We start from the raw sequence: 23,023 nt of genomic DNA, 5'->3' as shown, positions 1-23,023 counted from the left end.
CAGCGGACGCTAATGTTTCTGTCACTTTTTACAGAATAAAACTTGAAGTAGAGTAAGCACTTCCACGCTTTTAGCGCTACATGGTTGTACTCTCTCCATTGTTGATCTACACGTCTGTTGCTGCCACAGACGTTGCACGCGCTTACATCATTGTCGTGAGACACTTCACAAACAAAATCACGGTTTAGTAACACAGTAACGCAGCATGCTTACGGGAAAGTAGCAGTAATCTAATTGCTTTTTTGCATTAGTAATCCGTTACATTACTCATTACTTGAAAAAAGGAATCAGATTAACGCGTTACTGCCCATCTCTGATAGGGACAATGATTGTATTTTAGCTTTAAAATATCAAAATTTACTGGGAGAGTACATACTGTAGGTTGTATTGAGAGAATTTAAAAGCAAAATGTCAGTTCTCATTCATTTAAATTACTGCCCAACCCTACACCTTGATGAGGTTGTCAGGTTAGCATGGGCCTAACACAGAGACCCAGCCAACCATTTACTTGCACAGTCACACCCATTAAGCTAACATGCATGTCTGGACTATGAGGGAATATCGAGTATCCAGAAAGAGCACGTGCAAGGACCAGTGAAGGAGACCCCAGCCAGGATTAAAAACCAGGACCGTCTTGTTGTGAAGGTAACACAGTGCTGTCCAATAAAAACTGCAGTTTCTCTTTGCTAGTCAAAAGAAAGAGTGGTCAAAAAATTCACTTTTCAGATATCTTTTTCACTTTATATTTTATTACAGGAGTATATTTAACAATCATAGTAACAAAAAGAAAACAAGGAAAGTAGCACACGACATTCATATTTAACCTAAATGATTTTTTTTTCGTATAAAGAAAGGCAAATATGTACAGAATGACGTAAGACAGGTTCAGAAACCAACAGGTGAGAGAAAAAGGAAGTGTAGTCGCATGGCACTTAAAAAATAAAACATACCTCACAAGTGCTTTTTTGTTTCCCATAATTAATATCAAATAAAATGCAGTGATAATAAGTCTGAATAACAAAACAAATAATAATTATTACAGTAATCAAATCATCAATATTAACATTTTAAACACTGTTTACAATATAATTGAAATACATAACATTCTAAATACATCCAATATTTACCAAAGACCTTCTCATTTAGCCTAAAAACTCTAAATCTGTAATAGAATAAAAATAGCATTTCAAATATCTTATAACAACAATATTAATTGTACAATAACATTAATATTAGGTTATTAGTTGATGTAAATAGCTGATTTTCCCCAATGGCTTGCTAATGAAAGGAATATTGTACAAATTAATATACACTATAACCTGTTAATGCTCTTTCTGCTTTCACAAAATATTTTAATCAGCTAAATCATATATATATATATATATATATATATATATATATATATATATATATATATATATATATATATATATATATATATATATATATATATATATATATATATATATATATATATATATATGTATGAAGGAAAGAAATAGCAAATCTCACTCGATACAAACTATTGCAATCTAGAACTCTCAATTAGAAAATGTACACAAGAAAAGCAGCAAAACCAAAAACAAAAATATCTACGTTCATATTTTTTCATCATGACGAGATCAGTGGTGTGGTTGGCAGAAAGAGTGAACAACATCTGGCACAGGCAGGATCCATCTGGAATGTTAGTGGACAACAGGATGGTCCAATTAGATATCAAATTTTATTTAAAAATAAACAAAAAAACTCTGAGTGCCACCCTGTCCTCCCCTAAAACCTCATTGGTCCTTCTCTCCCAAGCTCAAAACATAGAACTCTGTCCAAGGAGCTCAGAATGTCCCAAACAAGTCCCAGATTTCCACTGTTAGAAGCTTTCCATATATGGGAAAAAGAACTGGATGTTCCTTTCCAATTATGGAACACAAAAATCTCCAAGAGTTCTGATTGTGCAATCACCTCGAGCAATAAATCTCTTTCAGCTCATAAAGTTGCTTAAACCGTGGAATTACTTTTGTTTTTGCATTCTTAGTGTTGATTGGAGGAGCAGCAAGACAGAGCGTCAATTTTTTCCGCAGAGCTCAAAATGGCCGCCCCAGGGAGCCACGCAAATAAAAACAGCACACAAATAAACAAACGCAGAATGACAAAGCAACATTCAAGCAGCATGTATGTAGGACTTCTCTCCACCTCCGCCTTACCCTTCTTTTTTTCCACTGCTCTCTCTCTCTTGGAGCAAGTCCTTAAAGTTACTTGTTTCCTTGTTAGCGGGACAAAGTGTCCACCCGAGAGAGAGTACAATCTCAATGCAACTTGGTAGTGTGGTATATAAAAAATCAAATCAAATCAAAGCACAGGTTCAGAGAATTTACAAAGCAGACCTGGACCACGTTACTTTTGACCTGGATTCCATTGCTTTTATCTTGTGTGATGCCGAATGGGAATTCCTGTCGGTTGTTTGTGCTTCCACCAACAAAATTGTTTGCTTTGGGGGATGCAAAATGGTTGCAGAAGGGTAACATGTCAAGTAGAAAAAGAATTGCTGTTTGAAGTTGCTCACCCTCACCCCATGATTCATCTTCTTTTTTTCTTCTTTTTGATTTGGGAAAAAAACATCAATCCAGCTCTGAAGTTACGGCGGCAAGTAAGGGATAGTCCTGTTATGTGCAGTCATAGTTAAATATTAAAGAAGGCTTATCAGTTCTACACCATAGTGCCTAATCTGCACCTGAGTTTATTCACTTTTTAGATAATTGAGGATTTGTATATATGGGCAAGATTCTGACTTAATGCAGATGGGCAACCTGAAAACAATCTCAAGGTTCAAAGTGGAATTAAGGAAGTAAGGCTGTCTTTGAGCTTCTCTTGAACTCAGTTCCCATTTTTAGGGCTTTTTAAGTGGAATGTTAGAGCCAGAAAGCACATTGTCCTTCCAGCATGATTTTATTCTTTCAAGATATATCTCAAAGAGTTTGAGGCTCCCTAGTTCCTCTCTTTGCTGTGATTGCAGCTGCACTTTGCATTAAAATCCCCCCTCCCTCCTGGATAAAAGCTCTGCAGCTCAGCCTTTATGTATGTGTTTCTTTGCGATGCTAGTACTTTGAGAAGCTTATTTTACTTTATGGTGCACGAGTGGAGGTAATATGGAAACTGTTAGAGGCAGATAGGAAAGGCAATGTTGTCATAAGAAACAAATTGCCCATTTACATCACTTCAGTGTGGTTTGAGTACTGCCCCTCAACTTAGCCATCCAGCGTATCTTCCCCATTAAAATACATTCTTCATTGATACTTGACACTAATTAGCAGTACAAGTTTAAACCACTCAAAAGTATATACTGCATCATCATACAGTTAATGGTATAGAGCTAAAGTGATGCACAACCTGCTACCCAGTGTGCAACGATCCTTTAGGGTGCATCCGAGTGCTAGTAAAGAACTTGAATTGGAAAGAACCCAAAAAAAGCTACCACTACCATACACTAAAAAGACATGGATTAAATTTGGAGGGCACCACTAAGAAGGAAATGAAAAAGACTAAAGGATCATGAAACCTGAAATGTTTAAGTCTATATATCCATCTCTCTTACCCTGCTATACAACTGAAATGGTTCACTCATTTTTTGATTAAGCACAAGCATAAATGCTAGAATATCATATTTGTTCGTCCTTTACCCTGTTTCATCCATCTCGCCTCCCATTGACAACCATCTTTAACTTTTCTACACTTCATTTCACCAAAAGTACCACCACAACTCTCTTTCTCCCTTTGTGCACTACCCACATTCTTTTTCAAATTATATTACATAGCTTTTTTGTTTTCTTTTTTTTGTACATACTTTTTGTGTTATAGTTCTTTGTATAGTATAGAACTCTAGAACTTTTTTTGGCAGCTTCTTTCTTTCTTAAAGGAAAGTCCAAATCATCAGCTGTAGCATAACATTAAGACTTCTCCTTCTTGGCTGAAAAAAAAGGTGGAAAGGAAAAGATAACTCTAAAATGTATTCCTTCCTTTCTCAAATCTTCTCCCTTACAAATCTGCTCTCCTCCCCTACCCCCACTCATCAACCCCTCCACCCTTTTAAACTGTCGCTCCCAGGAGCTCTTCGGACTTGGCCATGATCTCATTTTGGTTGGAGTCCAATCCGTAGAACTTAACCTTCAGCCCATCGACCGGGTGGACAACGGGCACCGTGATCACGCGGGGGAAGTTCCGCGTAGCCAGCTCGAAGCGGCTGGTGCAGGCCAGCTCAATCGCCAGGATGCGAAGGAAGAGGGTGGCGAGCTGCTTTCCCAGACAGGACCTGACGCCGCCACCAAAAGGCAGATAGTGGAAGCGTCCTTCTTTGTCTTCACTCCGCTCCTGACTGAAGCGGTCAGGGTCAAAGGCATCCACATCTTTGAAGACGGCAGCAGTGTCGTGGGTGTCCCGAATGCTGTACATCACACTCCAGCCTTTGGGAATCTGGACTCCCTGGAGACAAAAGACCAGAATTCATAACAATGAACACACATAAAAATAATTGTTCACTTAGCCACCATAAGCACATATGACCAATTAATTTGGATAACAATCTGATTTCTGTTGTTGTATCCCCAAGAAGTAATTGTGAACTTTTCTGCTAATATGTGTTCTTCCATATTCAAACCATCTTTTCTCTGTTCATACCAGAATACAGCAATATGAGAAGCATTTAGGGTCCTTGATCAATCCAGGAACCCATTGGAATAGAATAGAATAGAATAGAATAGAATAGAATAGAATAGAATAGAATAGAATAGAATAGCCCATTACTGTCATTGTACGTGTACAATGGAAAGAGTCTGTTGATTTAACATCTGGCTGCAACACCCATTTTTTTCAGGCGTGCAGAGTATCAGAAGATATGTGGGCTAGGACCTTCTTTTTCTATCCAGTGGTCATTGTTAATGAATGCAAATACATTAAAGAAGCAAATAAAGTCAAAATCATCATAAATAGTTTCACTGCTGAATTCATCTGTGATGGTGATCAGGACACTGGAACACTTTTTGTACCAAAATTCGTTTCCATTGCCAGTGGTTCTCTCTTCTTTAAATACAGATAGCTATTTAAAGAGGTCCATCCTTGGTAATTTTCCTCTAAACCTCCCCTTCCCTCCTTTTGTGTGATGAGACTCTTGGTACTCTTGTAATGATTCTTGTAGTGTCTGCAGGTTGTGAACCAACACCTACACCATTCATTTGAATGGTAACTCGATGGTTCTTCTAGTTGAGTCTCTGACCTTTTGGGTAGATTTGATATGACAGAACTACCACTGCACAAAAATATAACGGGAAATAAAAGCTGACATTGAGTAGCATTGATTTAAAAAAGAAAATTCATGTTAAGGCAAGCATGCTGCACAACAAGAGGTACATGAAGATGTGAAGGATGTACTGTTCTAGGGACACTTACGTCCAGTTCGAAGGTCTGCATGGCGGTTCGGTAGGCCCCAGAAACAGGAGTAAAGAGTCTCAGCACCTCCTTGATGACACAGTCCAGGTACTTCAGGCTGATAATGGTGTCGAGCCTCAGTTCTGCTTCTGGGCAGAGGCAGCCGTTGTGAAGGAGACCCCTGGATCTCAGTTCCTCCCTCAGGCGCTCAAGGACTTGCGGGTGGCGGAGGAGCTGCATGATAAGGGAGGTGCTTGCGCTGGCAGTGGTGGCAAAGGCAGCAAAGATCAGCTCAATGGTTGATTCCTGTGGGTCAGCAAACAGATACGATGGTGTATTAGTGCGCTACTTGGGTCTTGTTTGGTTAACAGTTTTGCAGAAAAACACATTTATCTTGCAACCCCTTGGAGGTCCCGAGCTCCCAGGGTATCAGTCGACCCTATACATTTTTCATCTTCTCCCATGGGGGAAAAACTTTTATGGGTTTATAGAATAGCAAACAGCTTTGAAAAAGAGTTCCTATCACTATTTACAACAATAACTAGGAAAGTAAAGACTCATTCTTGAATGATCACAAGCATTCATTGAGTACTTGGCAGTACTGAGGGTGTATCAGTTGACTTGTCTTTACTTTGAGAGCAAGCCAACTATAGCCTCATTTCATCTCTGATTGGTTAATTACTTGTTGTTTTAATAAACAGTTTGCAGAGTGGAAATAAAGAAGGCTGAGGGTGAGCATCAGCCAAATGCTCAACCAGTAGTCTTTCATAGTCTTTTTGAGCTAGAAGTAAACCCAGAAACTGCTTGTTTAACAGCGGCATGTAGGAATATTATTCTAAAAAATGTAAAATTGTTCTTTCCACTGAGTAAAAACAGAGCTATGTGCAAACTCAACCAAAATTTGGACACAAATCCATTACCCCACACCTCAAGCTTGCCATTTGTTTTGGAACAATGTTGGACCAAAAGAGAGAGAGGAGTCAAAAGTCAATACATAATAAAAGAATGGTGTTTTTAATTCCTGAAAAGTAGTGTGTTTGGAAATATGAAGGTAACATCCAATAACAAACTCAGTGTGCACTATGCCGGGCCCCTTAAGGCCTTAAGTCAGTGGAATAAATAATAGTGAGGTCCTCCTCGCATCTACCAGCATATATATATATATATATATATATATATATATATATATATATATATATATATATATATATATATATATATATATATATATATATACATACATACATACATACATACACACGTGTGTGTGTGTGTGTGTGTGTGTGTGTGTGTGCTATAAATGCATGCGTCAGAAAACTGCAGGAGAAAGCGACAGGGCCTCCCCAGTTCACTTTGTGTGTGTATTTAAATATTTGTGTGTGAGTGTGTGCGTACAGGAGGCCTCTTTCAGACCCCTAGCAGGGGGGGAGTGTTGACTTATTTTTGGCCCTGGACTTAACCCAGAAACCACAAAGTCCGAGAGAGAAGCAGAGAGTCGAGTTTCCACAGAATTCCTCTGAATTACTTTAATAGGTAAACAGAGGGTGTGCCTGACCATGAGTGTGTGTGTATGTGTGTGTTATGCTGTTCCTGTCAGCCGATAGGTATTAACGCAGCTTGCTTTCATATTTCACATTAGGGTGTGTATCATTATCCCCATTTGGTACTTATGATCACTGGCTGATTTGTCAGAGAATTATGATGACTGTTTGTGTTTTCTGGTTCCCTTTGGCAGCTCTCTGCTAGGTAAATAGAGATTTCTATGTGTGTTTGCACCCATACGAATCAGTGTGTATCCACGTGCTTCTACATGCGATTGAGTGACTTCTTGTGGTTCTGGCTTCTTTTCAGCGCATGCTTGCACTACCCTACCCTCTTTCCCAGGTGGCTGTTTTTTTGTGCTTAGGTATGTTACCTTGAGTTCTTGCATGGTGAGCTCGCTGCCATTCTCTTTGGAACTCTCCATTAGGACATCCAACGCGTCACTGTAATCTTTGCCTTGGGTGCACATGGGCTTCTCCCTGATGGCTTTCTCTATGCTCTTCTGAAGGGTGTCTCGTGCACGGATACCCTGCAACAATGCACAAATTAAGTCCTTTTACCCTTAAAATGTCCTCTTTGATGCAAATTCAGTTTAGCTGAGCAACAAGCACCCCAAAATGCTTTGTATTGTAAGGTAAAGATCCTACAATATTAGAAAGAAACCTAAACAGTTGCACAACGCCCTATGAGCAAACACTTGATGACAGTAGGAAAGAAAAACTCCCTTTTAACAGGAAGTACCGTTGAACAGAACCAGGCTCAGGGAGGTGCAGCCATCTGCAGTGACCAGTTGGGAAAACACTTTTATTTTTGGGGACATTAAGATGTAAAAAGATATACTAAGCTCCAAAAATACCAATGAGAAGGAAGTGGTCATATGATACACTTACCCTTCTGTAGCCACTAAATGGCAGGTCTATGGGCAGACTGAAGAGGTTGTTAACAAAGTCCTGGAAGGTTGAGAACAAATGCTTCATTTCCTCCTCCGTCACCCTGAAGCCCAGCAGCACCCTGACAGCCATGGTGAAGGACAGCCTCTGGCTCTCCCTACAGAAAAATGACAGATGACAGAATATTAATTTAGTAGCCCATTGAAGCAGCCTGTGTTTTTGAACTGTTGTATATTCTGAGTTTCTACCACTGCTGATAACGACTCTGTGTTGTCAGCGATACTCATCATAAATACCTTTCTACCTGCATTCACCTAGGATAGGAGCGCTGTTTTAGTCTTGCTCCCAGATTTTAGCTACATTAACAACTGTCTCCACTGTCCTTTCCTGGCCGTACCTGTAGACGTTGATGGGCTCAGGCGTAGAGCTCCACACTCTGAGACTCTCCTGGATGACCTGCTGGATTTTAGGGAGGTACGACTCTAAGGCCTCATGGCTGAACACTTTGGCAAACACCTGGAGGGACAGAGAAATGAGCAAATAACATCAGTCTCAAATGCAGAATGCAACAGCGCCCAGCTGTTGGAGAAGTGCAAGTCAAAACAGAGGACAAATGTCCACAGATTATATGTTGTAATCCCCTCGGTAAATCCTGACTGACAGGTATGTGGAAAGACAACAGGAAGCACAAGTTTATTCTGCAGTAATGCTGGTATTCACTGGGAATTTATTGGGGTGTTTTGTGTCTGTCTCTTGGTTTGCAGGGCATCTAAAAATGTGCACTTTACAAGTGAAATTTGGTACAAAGTTCTACAGTTGACCATGAAAGAGACAACTGGTTTTTGGTAAAGGATAAAACATCTGGCTGTATTTTTGTAGCCATTGTCTTGGCCTCTCATATTTCTCTAAATTGTCTAACCATTGATCTCCTTCTCTCTTCTAAATTCTACCTAGGCTGGACTTTCCATCACGTGTTCATTCATTTTTTCATTTTCTATGATTCCCGTTCCTTATTTATCCCCAAGTTCTCCCTCTCTCTGTCTCTCCCCCCTTATTGCTCTTGCTTGGTCTTTACAGAGACTTATACATTGTGGAGGTTTTTCCCCTGTAGTCAGCAGAACTAGAATGACAGACAGAAAGAGCACGAACAGAAAGAGGGGGAAGAGCTAAGTTCTTTCCTGGCTGCACAGAGTATTTCTTAGTATGAATCAGTCACCAGTCGTCAGTGTTGTTTGGACAAATAATATTCCATCAGATTTAAAGTGCAAAACTGCCCATGAAAGAGTCTTGGGAATGATTTAGAGGGGAGAACACCGAAGAGGAGAAAAAGGAGAGGGAAATGGACTAGAATAGAGCTTTTATATTAAAATGAGTCAACTACCCATGCTTAGTTTTATTTGAACTAATAAGTTTCTTGTTCCTTTAACGGTCGGACATTTTCCTAATTATGTAGATGAGTGAAGAAGAAAAAACAAAGTTAGAACCAGATGAACTGTAGCCGTTAACAGCCTTAATTATTTTCTCAAAACACTGAGTGAAATCAAATTTTGTAGCTGTGTTTAGGATTTCACCTAAAAAGAATATGCCAGAAGTGAGGTGCAGTTCCTTCAGTGGCCACTTGAGGCTGATTCCAAAAGTTGGTAAATGCCCATAGAGCCCCATATTAAAATGCTCCTACTTTACAACAAAAATAAACATGTTCACAGGCTGCTACAAAAATTTCTCTCTTCTTAATAGCTGTACACAGTTACTATTTTTAATATTGTTCCCTAATCTATTATTATTATTATTATTATTAATCTAACCAAGGCATGGCTGACTTGTTGGGGCTTTTTATCCTTTACATCCACTGATGCAAGTAACTAAAGTGGACACTTCAAACATATTTGGAGTATTTTAAAGCAAATATTGTTTGTTTGTCCAACATGTCTGCGCTCTAGTATTGTTATACTATTTAAAAATACTAATAAAAAAAATAATAATGAAACACTGTTCTGCCTAGTAGTAACTAACTGTGTCTATGCACTCAACAATCACACCTGGCTCCAAAACAAGACAATGATATTAGAATGGTCACACTGAGACTTCAAAAAAAGACTGTCATATTTAATTTGGACCACCCTCTAATCAATACATCTTATAGGTTTTACTGAATCAGAAATCAAAGCTGAATGAGCTGAGTTTCCATTAGAAGTGGAAAACTTCTAATAAATAGTGGTCATTGAAGCCTTACAGTTGTTTTGGAAATGTCTCCAATCCAGCAGACGTTAAGTGGATTTTTATTATTTTTTAATGACTTTCGTTTTTATTATCTAAAATACACATACAAAACTTCCAACTGCTACTTGTCTGTGGTTTTTCTCTGCTTTATTTAATCACTGTGGTTTCTTTTTATGACTTTCTCCTTTATTAGACCCTGCAGAGAAACTAATCTATGCTAAAAAAAAAATCCTGTATAGGTATTGTTTCTAATAGCAGCATGTTGTAAAAGAAAATATATGCTTAATCTCTTTGATAATGGCTTTTGTCTGCAATCATCCTTAATTCGTTACCACCTGAAAGCTGATGAGGAGTAACCTTTGAAACCCTTTTCTTAACTGAGTGGTTTCTGTCATATTTCAGGGCTTTTTACATAACAAAATGACTGGTTGTTCATCAAAAGTTGGTGAGGTTGGTCTCTGCTTATGCAGCTATCCTTGGAGAAACCCGGAAACTATTCTAATGGTGGTCAAACCACCTCTTTACTGATATTGTGAAGTGTCAAAACTCATCATTAAGGGTACAGGGGAGGCTGTCAAATGTTGTCTGTATGGGGGAAAGAGTTTTTTGTTTTTTTTTTAAAGTATAACAGTATATGCTCGTAAAAACTGTATTGTGTCCAGATTCTTAGTTTTACTGAAATATGCACAAACAAAGTGCCTTTATTGTTTATTTTGGAATATATTTCCCATATGTTAACACACCGGAGGAGCCAGTGGAGTGTTTCTGCTTCTCTTCATTGACTTATTGAGAGGGAAGAAAGCAGCTTCTAGTGGGATCTGAACCAAGGCCAGAGAGGGTACATGTGGTTCTTGAGGTTGATGTTTCAGCCACCAAAACATCAGTTGGGCGCTCATACTCTTATTTTGCTCTCTACTTCATTTCCCTCTTATTTTCTGCCGCTCTTCTCATTCCTCCAAAGTCTGCTTCCCTCCCTACGCCCTCCTGAAAATGAATGAACAATAGTCCACTGAGCTGGTGCCGAGTGCACGAGTGCGTGCATGCGTTACATGTGCGCACTGTACGGGTACATACGTATGTGCTGTGCGTTAGGGAGTGGTTAGTGCAGATCACAGAGCCCTCTAAGACCTTAGTAGCACTACATTTCCTCTGCTGCCGCACCCTGGGACTGCTGGTCACAGATCAGCTTACACGACCTGCTGCCCAACCCCAACCACAGGAGATTACACACAATATCTGAACTCAAAAGAGCCTGAGATACTGAAACTGCAGTGACGTCTTTTGTTCGTCTGCTACTTTGAGGGCTGTCAATGTTGGATTAATCAGTCATTTGTTTGTCTGTTGCCCAGGAAACAGTGGACACCACTGATTGGATTTGGATGAAATTCGAAGGATTGCGCATCTTTAAACTACTTTCCACTCTTTTCATAATGACATCGATTGTCCCGTGAGGGTTGCTGAAGTTGCGTGGTAAAACAGGGTTGTGGTCAGCCTGTTCCCATTCCCATGGTGTCGAGCGCTGCCAAAGTCAAATTTGTCAAAGCTGTCAGTGTCGCACCAATCATGGCGATAATGAGACGAGTGTTACGCACGCATCAATGCTTGTTCAAGACAACTCGGTGTCACATTGAGTGCCATGTACCCTGCTTATGTGCAGGGCTGCTGTTGTGAAGGGGCATATTATAACAGAGCCATTTTGTCTTACATCGAACAAAGTCCTTTTTGTGCTAACCAATCAGTGAATGAAAACAGAGCAAAACAAATCACAAAACACAAAGCTCCCCAAGGGGATGCAACAGTCTTCTGGCTGGCAGCTTTGTGCCTTATACTTCCACCAGCCCTCATCATGTCTCCTCATGCTGAGGTTTTGCTTATAAAAACTAGGTTGTTAGTTTTCAGCATACCTTCAGATAAGAATGTGTTTCAGGTGGTTCAGGCATCTGATTAAGATACCTCCCGGACACCTCCTGTTAAGACGAGGTGTTCCAAGTATGTCCTACCAGGATGAAGCCCCATGTAGGACCAGGACAAACTAGAGAGATTACATCTCTGAGCGGTCCTGGAAATATCTTAATGTAGAGAAGTATGGATGGATACGACCACAGTTTACAATTTAAACATCACATTGCGCTCAGTCAGTCTGAAAGCTAAAGTCTGAGACCTTAAAGAATATGAAAAGTGTTGACTGAGAGTCGGAGATCAAATAATTTTCCAATAACCTTCAACGCTACCCGAAATCTCTTCACAACCAGTGGAATCTCCCTCTGCTGGCCGTTCAAAAGAATTCAGGTTTAAGGCACTTTTTAAATCAAGAAGCTCCATTTATCTTTTATATACAATATCCAGTACATGCAACGCAAATATGTTTGTGAATCATCATGAAAAATCAGCAATAAAAACCATGCAAACACACACACACACCAAGCAGAGACTGAACGCCAGAAACACTAGTTAGGCCAAATAAGGCTGTGTAACATTGTGAATTTAGCCATTTAACCCGTCTGCACTGGATTATGCATAATTGGTCAATCTGGTTGAGCACTTTGTCTCTTCCAACACACACACACACACACTCACTCACACACACACACACACACACACACACACACACACACACACACACACACTTTTAAGTACAGACAGAGCAGAAAGGTTGAGCTACTGTAGGACCCGTGAGTCAGGCAGTCAGTGTGTGAGCAGGCAGACGGGAGACTCTGAAAGGTAACTACAGGTCAGACAAACACACACACGTTGAGAAACACACACAGTTTCTCTGGCTGCCAATCAAACACAGTTTTTTATGTAGTGTCACTCTGGGACGTTCCAAGTTCCACACAAGACGGGAGTTTGTGTGTGTGTGTGTGTGTGTGTGTGTGTGTGTGTGTGTGTGTGTGTGTGTGTGTGTTTTAGTGGGGGATTGTTCAATACAACAGTCATTTTGCTGCACCACAAAAACGTGACTGTCTTCTGTAGCCTGCAGCGCAAAGACACATGCTTAAAGACACACTCACTCCTGTGCTCTCTCTCTCTCACACACACAATATAGTCAGACACACACTCGCACACAGACACAGTTGTCCTAATAACGTCCATATGTCTTAAATTATGTGAAAGTGCTGCGAGCTGCTGGTTCCACAGACATGTAAAGACTCCTTTATTCTTTTCTCTGCCCTCCTTTCCCTCCCTCTTTCTCTCTCTCTCTCTGCTCCCACCTCTTCCTGGCTCTCCCTGCCCCTTCATCCATCCTTTTTTTCTAAACCATACTATTTATTCCTTTTTACTCATTTCTCCTACTTACAAAAGCAGTCCCTGTGTTTTTCCCTGCTTGTATTGTCACGTTGAATCACAAAGTGATTGCTTTGCTGATGAGGGTTAAGGTCAATATTAAGCTTAATATTTCACCCCGTCATTTACTTTTAGGAGGAAGGCACGTAATAATTTAACTTTTAATTATTTAACAGAATTTGGAAATATAGAGCGGAAAAACTAACAGCAGTGCACATGTTTAACGTGCAGCTACAGCACTGTATTCAGGAACACATCTCTATCTAATTCAGGGTAATGGGGTGGCTGGAGCCCCTCCCAGCTGTCACTGGGTGGAAGTCAGGGTACACGCTGGTTGCACAAAGAGATTCACACCTTCGGCTGATTTAGAATCACAGATGAACCCAACATACACGTCTTGGACTGTGGGTGGAAGCTATCCTGCAGGAAACCACGCAGGCACAAGGAGAAAATGCAAACTCCACACAGAAGAAGCTCCTAGACTCAAACCCAGGACCTTCTTGCTGTGTTGCAATAGCTCTAACCATTGTACCACTGTGCTACTGTGTATTCATGTCAAGTAATAACAAGCTGTAATGCTGGACTGCTGGATTTTTACTTTCTGGGTATTGTTGAGTATTACTTTTCTCAAAACTAAATTATCTTTCTTGCATGCAGTATTTCTAAGACAGTATAGTACTGTACTGATTTTAAACTTCCACTGGATCTTTAGAAAATATGTATATACACTTTTGAAATTTTTAAGAGGTCAATTTGATCTTAGCAATGAGAAAACCTGGATTTAAAAAAAAGGGACGCACAGAGTGGGCTTCACCTCAGTCCCACTTTGCAGTGCCCTCTACTGGTGATGAGCAGAAGCACAGGAGGCTGAGACAAACATACAAGGGCTCCATGCAAAGAATCATCACCATCGCAGCACTTTCACAGACATCACATCTCTCTGATTTCACTGTACGCTTATTTAAAGCAAGCGTTTATGGAGTTCCTCGAGAAAACCCCGGCAGCAACCGAGAAAAGGTGTTAGATCGAGTCAGATTCTTGTCCATTCTTCTCTCTACATCTCTATTTTTTCTTTGTCCAAGTTTGTTTTTTTCTAAATGTAAGGATCGGGCAATGTTTCCAAAAGAAAGAATAACAAAGGGGGAAGTAAAATGTGGAGAAAAACTGGAAAAGAAAGGGATGGTATGAGGGAATGTGCGGGCGGCTGTGGGCTTAAATTGAAGAAGTGAGAAGTATCTCGTGAAGCTGAAAATAAAAGTAGTGGCTGCCACAGTCAACAGAGTGTTTGCACTGTGTTGTTCCATCACAGAGGGAAACATTTCCACTGAGAGCCAAGTAGGACTCTCTAAAGAAGCATGTTTATAACCATAGCCTGCTTCTTTAATCTAGCCCCAACCAGCTGCCTCCTTCCCACTGTCACCAAGTTCTTGCTTATAGGGGCGTTACCTGATTGTTGGGGTTTTGTCTGTATTACTGTGCGGTCTTTACTTTACAATATGAAGCACCTTGAGGAAACTGTTGTTATGATTTGTTCAATATAAATAGAACCAAATTGAATTGAATTTAAAACACTGATGAATGCAATGTGTCCAAAAAAAGGGGGGGAAAGTGGTCAAAGCTAACAAATTGTGTAGCATCTTCCCTGATGTGACAGTGGAGACCAAAAACAGAGTTACAACCTCTAATTATTGAACTTCAGTTTTTTTAAGCTGGAAATAAAAGAGATATATCTCTAAACTCTGATTTTTGATTCTGGCCAAGAGTCATTAACCTAATCGAATACCTTCGTGGAGTTTAAGCAGTCTTGCCGTGCCTCTAGTGTTTGCACAGATCTGAAAAAGACATATTTCATTGGAAAGTCTGATGTCTACATGAGAACAAACACTACGCTCAAACCCATCTAGTTGTTCATCCAGCAGGAGCAAAGATCTTAGCCTACACAACTAAAACCCACCAAAATAAAAAAAGTCCTTCATTTCGCAGCAGAAATGCAAACGGTATGTTCGATGTTGTTTTCAGTCAAGGATGATGTGTAAGTCCTGGCTGCCCTTGTTAGGCTCTGATTGGCCCGTAGTGGAAAACCAGTCTACTGTGGTTCTTTGATGGAGTTAGTTTCCTAACTTAACACGGGGTTATATGGAAACTGGCTGGCTCTGTTGATCCACCAAAAAGGCTAATGTGCTGTGTGCAGATTGTTTTTCCATATGAAAACCACAGACACACACACAGAGGAGACACTCTGGTCCAGCTGGTCAGACAGTAAACCAGTTTCTTATTTTTCTCTCAGCTGATGGTGTTTCGCTTCTTTCTGTTGACTTAGCTTTATTATCGAGAAAAACAGGAGGGAGCCCGCGCGCACACACACACACACACACACACACACACACACACACACACACACTCTTGTTTAAGCTGCTGAAAAATGGCTAGCTGACCTCTGGCTCTCCTTATAATATCATTCATTCTGTCGGCCCTCCTTATATTGAAGTGATGTGTCTGTAAATACCACAGCAAGCTGAAAGTCAAAGTGTAAACACGCGTATATTTGAAGGAAACTGCAAGCCACCCGCCTCTCTGCACCTGCCACAAGCTCAGTCTATTGGTTTTCTGATGGCTCTTTAAACCTACATGTTCACTAATAGCTCTCTTGAAGTCTTTCTAGTTCTGTATCTGCAACAAGGTTTAAACAATCCCATAAAATGTTGTTTGTTTCAGGGGTAGCTGACTTAAGTGCTCATATATCCATATATATTTATCTAGCTAGAAAGTGACTAACTTGGCAGCAGTGGTGGGTACTGATCCATGATGGGATTGGTCCGCACTGAAGCTAAGACGATGTACGAGGTGGCGTGGAGGCCCACAAAAATCAAAAGTCTTACCTGAACTTGGCTGATTTTCTAGGGCAGGGGTGCCCAATCCCGGTCCTCGAGAGCTACCGTCCTGCAGCTTTTAGATGCATCCCTACTCCAACACAGCTGAATCAAATGGTTTGATTACCTCTTCAGCATGCCATCGTGTTTGGCAAAGGCCTGATAACAAGCCATTCATTTGATTCAGCTGTGTTGGAGTAGGGATGCATCTAAAAGCTGCAGGATAGTAGCTCTCGAGGACTGGGATTGGGCAGCCCTGTTCTAGGGCATGTCATGACAGTTTCCAGGCTGCTTTTAGATCTCCCTGAAAGTCCTGAAAGTTTTGACCACTTGTGCTCTGTGATCTTACCACAGGCTCGAAACTTGTGCAGAGAGAGCAAACATCCTCTGCTGTTTCATGTAGAAGAGCATAACCGGTGACCAGAACCGGGTCTGCCGCCACGACTGAAGTTTTTAGCTCATCCCTCAGAATGAGACTGACACTGCAGAGAAAAAAATACTGTCTCACCCCAGAAAAAACACAGCCAGGACTGAGATGCTTGTGTGCCATTTTTTTCCCTCATCACTATGCTCCACGTGACTTCATCAACTTGAGGAGACTCAAAAAGGCAAAGGGGAAGGACCATTAAGAGATCTAAACATATCAGTCGTGCTAAAAATGATCCAGAACTGCGGGTTTCCCGATCATAAACAGGACAGTAGACAAGTTGAAATCAGGTTAGATGCAACAGTCGAACATTCGGGGACAGCTTGGCTGGAGTCGAGGCCATGATAATTTTCCGTTCTTTCCCTAAATAAGTTAAAGAAATTGTGGAATTTTGTTGTTTTAATCGTTTTTTCTTCATGATTTATTTCTATCAGAGAAAAGGCTTCAAAGACAAGGATTTTCCTCTTTGCATTCAGGTCAAAATTCTCTCTGAACTCGACAGTTTGACACCACATTGGCTGATCTACTTAGGAAGGATCTCTTTTTTTTGCCTATTATGGAGGCCAGAGGTCACGAGTTTGAGTTTTGAGTCTTGCTCAGAGGCACTTCAGCTTAAACCTATGAGGCTAAGCAACTTTACTGTGTGTGTATCCATCCAAGGCAGCATTCAGGTGTGTGTGTGTGTGTGTATGTTGGGCCCCCACAGAAAGCCCCTCTTTGTGCCGTGTCGGAGGCAGCCTTCCTAATCAGGGGTCATTACATGAGGTTAGTGCGGGGTTCTCCAGGGAGAGGAGAGGGGATCAGAGCTCAGATTAGACCCGACCAACCCCTCGCCTGTCCCGGGGCACGGCAGCAAGGAAACCCGACCCCGCCTCCAAACCCCTCCAAAAAAACCTAACTGTGTCTGCAGAGAGAAAATGAGAGACTGATTTACAGGAAAACACAGGGAGCTCTACTTCTTGTTTTTCTCGTTCCGATTCTTTGTGCGTGATGTTGCGTGTGCATTAAATGTGTGTGTGTGTGTGTGTGTGTGTGTGTGTGTGTGTGTGTGTGTGTGTGTGTGTGTGTGTGTGTGTGTGTGTGTGTGTGTGTGTGTGGAAGAGAGAGAGAGAAAAGAAGGTTTGTGCCCTGGGGATAAGGGGATAATAGGAGGGAGAGGTAAGTGGCTGATTACCTGGCACAGAAATGAGAGAGCCAGAGAGGAAGCAAGAGACAGAAAAGAAGAGAGAAAGTGCACGAGCGAGAGAGAGATAATAATAATAGTCAGGGGGAGAAATGACAGAAAATTTAAAAAAAAAAAACGGAAACATGAGGGCTGTCTCTCGCTCTCTCACTCGCTCTGTCCGAAGGCAGATGAGAGGAGGAGCAGGAGAAGATGGAATGATGGAGGGGTCGTTCTCACGCTTCAGCAGCCAGGATGCTGCTGATAAGAGCGAGCGGACAGGATCAGCTTTACACCGATACTCTGTCTGTTTGCGCGTCCTGCCTCACCCTTTGTGCAGAGGACTCCGAATGTGTGCACGTCACTGTCTGCCACTTATTCCACAGCATGAATATTGATGAGCGTTTCTGCATGCAGTTGCAGCTGCTGCAGGTTGATGTGCACATAGTGTGCAAAGAGATGAAGAAATCAACAGAAAATAGGCTGAAAACTTGTTTGGGACTCGATCAAAGATGCTCGTCACTCCCAAGTCCGATGGTTGCCTTTGCAAACAAAAATAATGTGCACATCCCAATTCCCAATTTTGTTTTCACTCAATCATTAGGAATTAAAAAGTTGATGTTCCATCTATTAATTGTTTGCATTTAAATTAGGTCTGCTTTTTATTTTCTTCATCGATTAAAGCGCAGTGGTTCTGCCCTTGCTCCAGACTCCTTGTTTTAAGATGTTGTGCTTGATGACGGGTGGATTTTTCACTGTTCTCTGGCAGCTTATAAATGAAATGACTAACAGATTAATATAGAAATCCTATAGGTCTTAAGAATTAAGTAATTTTTAGACCTGAAATTCAGAGTTTATTTTTGTTTGCATGTGGAGACAGATCTTCATCTTTGGTAAAAGTAAAAGCCGACTATTTAAGATGTCCTGGTGATTTTATATGTTTTTACTGCCTCACGTTTCTTTTGCCTCCGAGAAATGTATTCAAGCATTGTCTCAGGGTGAGCATTTGATATTCTCGTGCATGCTGCTGCATGAAGATGCAGTTCATATGATTACATTCAATTCCACACTTCAGCCTGGTGTGTTACAAAAACAAGGTACAAGAGAAAAGCCGGTAAAAGTTGGGACCATTAAACCTCATCAGGCCAAACAAGACAAGAGTTGGATTATCTTTATAACTTGTGTAATTAATCTTATGTCTCTTTTGTGTTGTATTTTGTGTTCTGGGTTTATATTTGTGAATCCAGGTGGGTTTAGCCGCAGACATTTCGAGGGAGACAGATCCTTTGCTGTTTGAACCATCCAGCGGTGAGTCTTTCTTTCAGAGTGCTGCTTTTAGTTCATACTGAAGCTTTGTAAGAAAGCTGGTACGCCCTGATACGATAGCAAGCGTATGCTTCCTACTTCATTCTTTTCAGTGCTCTCAAGGTTGTCCCCTTAAAGCGTCATGTGACGAGATGATCAGTTTCTACCTAACATAACGTAAAAGGGAATAAAGGACCTAACTCAGCGTTTCTGTCGATATTGAGTCAGGGCTGGAGTTTATCGTCAGAGTGCAGTTTTATCATTTGTTGCTAATTATTTCGAGGAACTGTTAACGATGTGTTGCAGGCAGCTAGATTTCTGAAGCCAAATATAAGCCGTACTTACAAAAAAAAAAAAAAAACAGTTGTGCAGATTCAGGAAACACTTGAAGGTATATTTTCATTTAACTTTTTTTTCTATTGTGTCAGGTGAGTACTCTGGTCTCCAAAAAGTTCAAATATTATGCCTCAGTTTAAAACGGTCTTTTTAGCTCCTTCTACTATCGTGTTAGAATATCAAAATAAAGTTGGCAGCTGGTGTTAACCTTCTCACATTGAAGGGAGTAGTTAGTTGTATCCAAGGGCAGAGTCATTAATAATGATTGCATTTAAATTAAATCAGTAGTTGCATTGTTATATTTAAGTCCGTATCTTTCCTCTGCCTGAAGTATTGAAATTATAGTGCTGCCTTTTTTTTTGTGCTGCTAAAAATATAAGACAGAGACTGAGATGTCTTACTAAACACTTTGTATAGTCAAATGGCTTAAAATCAAAATATCTACATCCTGAAAATATTTTACTTTTGATTGGTTTAGGATGTAAATTTTCCTTGGTCAAGTTGAGTCTTTGCAGTTAGCACAAAGTGAAGCATTAAAAGTAAAGATGAACACACAAATACATGCGTTCGGTATCTCTGTATAGTTGTGTGTGTTTGCGAACTTAAATTAACACGTGTCCTGACCTTTCTCCTCTTGCGGTGGATGTCTCCGATGCTGTTGGCCAGTGAGTTTGGTCCCAGCAGCGTGGACGTGCTCTGAGGCCAGTCCACCGCCACCAGAGTGTGCTCGCCCATCAGCACCTTGCGCACGTTCTCTGCGCCCGTAACCCGAATCACAGGACGGCCTAGCAGGTGGGTCTTGAACACGTTGCCGTACTTCTGTCTCCGTGATGCATGAAAGCTCGAGCCCTGGACAAAGAAAAAGAGAGTAAGCACAGAGATCAATCACAGATCTAACTTGTAATGCTGAAGACACAACTCACGAGAGTCGTTTTAAGATATTTTTTACAGTAGAATGAGCGACAGTTCTTTAGTCGTGCTGGAGGATTAATTATATGAGGCAGTATGTCAAAAATCCATATTAAAGAAACTAGTTTTGCTCATAGAAAAATAAACCTGGTGCTTTTCCATTCTTCCTCCTTCAACATCTATAAGAAAGTCGAAATTCTATTAAGAAAGGAAGAAGAGAAAGATGGGTAGTTTTAGAGAACACTGTTGGGACTGAATGCTGGAGTTCCCCTTTGAGAGAAGCAGCTGTGAGGAGACGGTAACAGAAGGAATTCCCCAAACACTCCTCACCCTGTTTCACGGAAATCAGAGGAACCTTTTCAAATCCTGCTAATGGAGATTGCCCCCATCTCCACTTCTAAATCTTTCTTAATATCTGCACTCAAAGAAATCTTTTATATTGTCAGCAGTTTAAGGGTTAGTGTATTCTTAACATGAAATTCCTTAAAATTTAGTGATTCTAGCCATCATCATCACTGTCACGGAAACATTGTGAGACGAGGTTTTAATCATGCAGAAATCATTTTAAAAACTGATGAAATATTACAATAGACAGCCAGCAGTTGCTGTCCTCAAACAGAAGATGGTCAGATCCAAAAAGGCTCCTCAAAACAGTGATACCTCACCGAACTGATGGGGCCTACTCTGAAAAACGCTCTCCTTGCCCTCGACCACCGTTAACAAAACATGCTAGTTCTTCATGCTTTTTGCACTTTCTAATAATTTAAAACAGTCTTTAGGATCCAACCTTCACCCCAGCTTTTGATCTTCATCTCTAAAAGGTTTCAGTAAGTACTTTCTACTCTCTCTGTGGCTCGGGGCCCAAACAGACTGGTGAGTTCTCCACATGCTAAAAGTTACTGAGGTTTCCATCATCTCAGTTCTCAGAGAAAAAAGTAAACTTAAACCAACTGAAAGCAGAAGACTGCAGATGTTTAAGGAGCCTGTATACATCAGGTTAATGCAATGAAAACTGATTCAAGTTGCCTTTAGGGCACAGGCAGAGATCAGTTTTAACATCGGCCCACGAGCGGTGAGGTTAAAGGTTCTCAAAACATTTGCAGTTCAGGCTTAAAATACAGTAAATGAAATTTCTCATCCTGATGAAGAAGACTGACAGGAGACTGCTCGAGGATATAAGAAGTTTCAGCCTCAGACTGCTCATTTTTGGCCACTGCCACTTCAAATCTTTTTCTCCTCGTTCATCAACTGAGGTGGAGCTCCAAGTTGTCAGGCCTGGGGAACCCAAGCCCTAAGATGAATGGACTATGCCGGCAACCTCTGACGAATGGTCATGGGAATCTACATATTAACAATCATGCAACTGAGCTCATGGCTCATTGTTAGGCAATGTTGCTAGTGTCAGCCATGTTTATAAGGTTAGGGAAACCCGCAGTCACTTGGAAAACTGACGAAATGTTTCGCCAGTTGAAAACGTCCAGATGAACGGGATCAGTTTACCTGGATTATTGAGGAGGTCCAAACGTCCAAGATGTAGTTTAACATGTAGCACATTAAACTACGTCTTTCTTCACAGGGTTGTCACTATTTAAATCACAGAGGGGATTCCTCCTTCTCAGATTGTTTTATTTGAAGGCAATCAGAGAAAGTGAATTTTCCCTTTTTCTATAAGAAGCATAGTGCTTGCTAGAATTACAGGTAGAGCTTCCGGTTTAACTCGAAAATAGTTCTTAGAAAAAGTGCAAAATAATTTTTTTAGTGACAGGTGTGTGATTTCTTTAAAAAAAAAGAGAGATTAAGTGCATGTTTTATTCCTATAAGCATCTAGATAAGCGTTGTTACACCCCATACCTGCAAAACTGGGCAGTTAACACCAAAACAATGTAGGTGCATGAGCAATACTACGAGCCACGGAGAAAAATTAGAATTTCTTGCTGGAGAATAAAAAAATAAACATTTGTCCCTGTTTTATGTTTCGACCCATCACGAGGAGCCACATCGCCATATTTCAGGGCCCCTGTCCCACAGTTTGGACAACCCAAGTTGCAAGCACAACCCCCAGAGGACCAAAGCTGGAGTCAGTTAGCAAGCTGACCTGAGTTCAGCTTTGACGTTGACCTCTAAACGGTCTGGGTCACAGCAGAGTGAGAGGGAGCCGACCCCAGAACTGTAAATGGGCTGTTTGAGTGAAAAGAATATATAGCCGCCTGAGAGGCTGCTTACTGTGTTACACACACAGACACACACACACACGTACACGGGACATACACACTGAGTCTAACAAGGCATTATTCAAATGCAAGTATTAACACACATGTGCATATAGACTTAAAAACACACTCTCACTCAAGATTACTAAAATAAAACGATCTTTAAAAACTCAGAAACATGGAAAGCAAACAAACATGCGGAGGCCCAACTGCAAATTGCCGTGACAACACTAACTGGTTTGACCCCGGTTTACTCAAGGGAAAAGAGATATTTATGACTGTGAGGCACACAGACACACACACACAAATATATATGTACGCATATATATTTGTGTGTGTGTGTAAACATGAAGGCAAAAGGACAGCCTGTAAGGCAGTTTATTCACACATCAACACAAAACAGACAAGGAGAGCATTTTTATTGTGATTTTTGTTTAAAAAAAATCAGAATAACT

At 40.8% G+C, this 23,023-nt stretch overlaps 1 protein-coding gene across 1 annotated transcript in view; it reads right to left on the bottom strand.

Moving 5' to 3' along the window:
• Window positions 1-1,457: 1,457 nt before the first annotated feature.
• The window catches only part of cyp26b1 (cytochrome P450, family 26, subfamily b, polypeptide 1), a 37,910-nt gene continuing 16,344 nt past the window's right edge, over window positions 1,458-23,023 (bottom strand). The window contains exons 2-7 of the mRNA XM_085395006.1: window positions 20,074-20,298; window positions 8,242-8,360; window positions 7,845-8,001; window positions 7,328-7,483; window positions 5,434-5,718; window positions 1,458-4,470 (exon numbers count right to left, since the gene is read on the bottom strand). Of these exons, the coding sequence (XP_085251132.1) occupies window positions 4,078-4,470; window positions 5,434-5,718; window positions 7,328-7,483; window positions 7,845-8,001; window positions 8,242-8,360; window positions 20,074-20,298 (1,335 nt within the window). The 3' untranslated portion in view covers window positions 1,458-4,077. The remainder of the gene's footprint in view (window positions 4,471-5,433; window positions 5,719-7,327; window positions 7,484-7,844; window positions 8,002-8,241; window positions 8,361-20,073; window positions 20,299-23,023) is intronic.

The sequence above is a fragment of the Rhamphochromis longiceps genome, linkage group LG3 (assembly GCF_057381845.1).
Source record: "Rhamphochromis longiceps isolate RC_006_pf linkage group LG3, R_longiceps_female_GT1.1, whole genome shotgun sequence".
NCBI classification, from domain to species: Eukaryota; Metazoa; Chordata; class Actinopteri; order Cichliformes; family Cichlidae; genus Rhamphochromis; species Rhamphochromis longiceps.
This window is presented reverse-complemented; position numbering and strand designations above follow the sequence as displayed.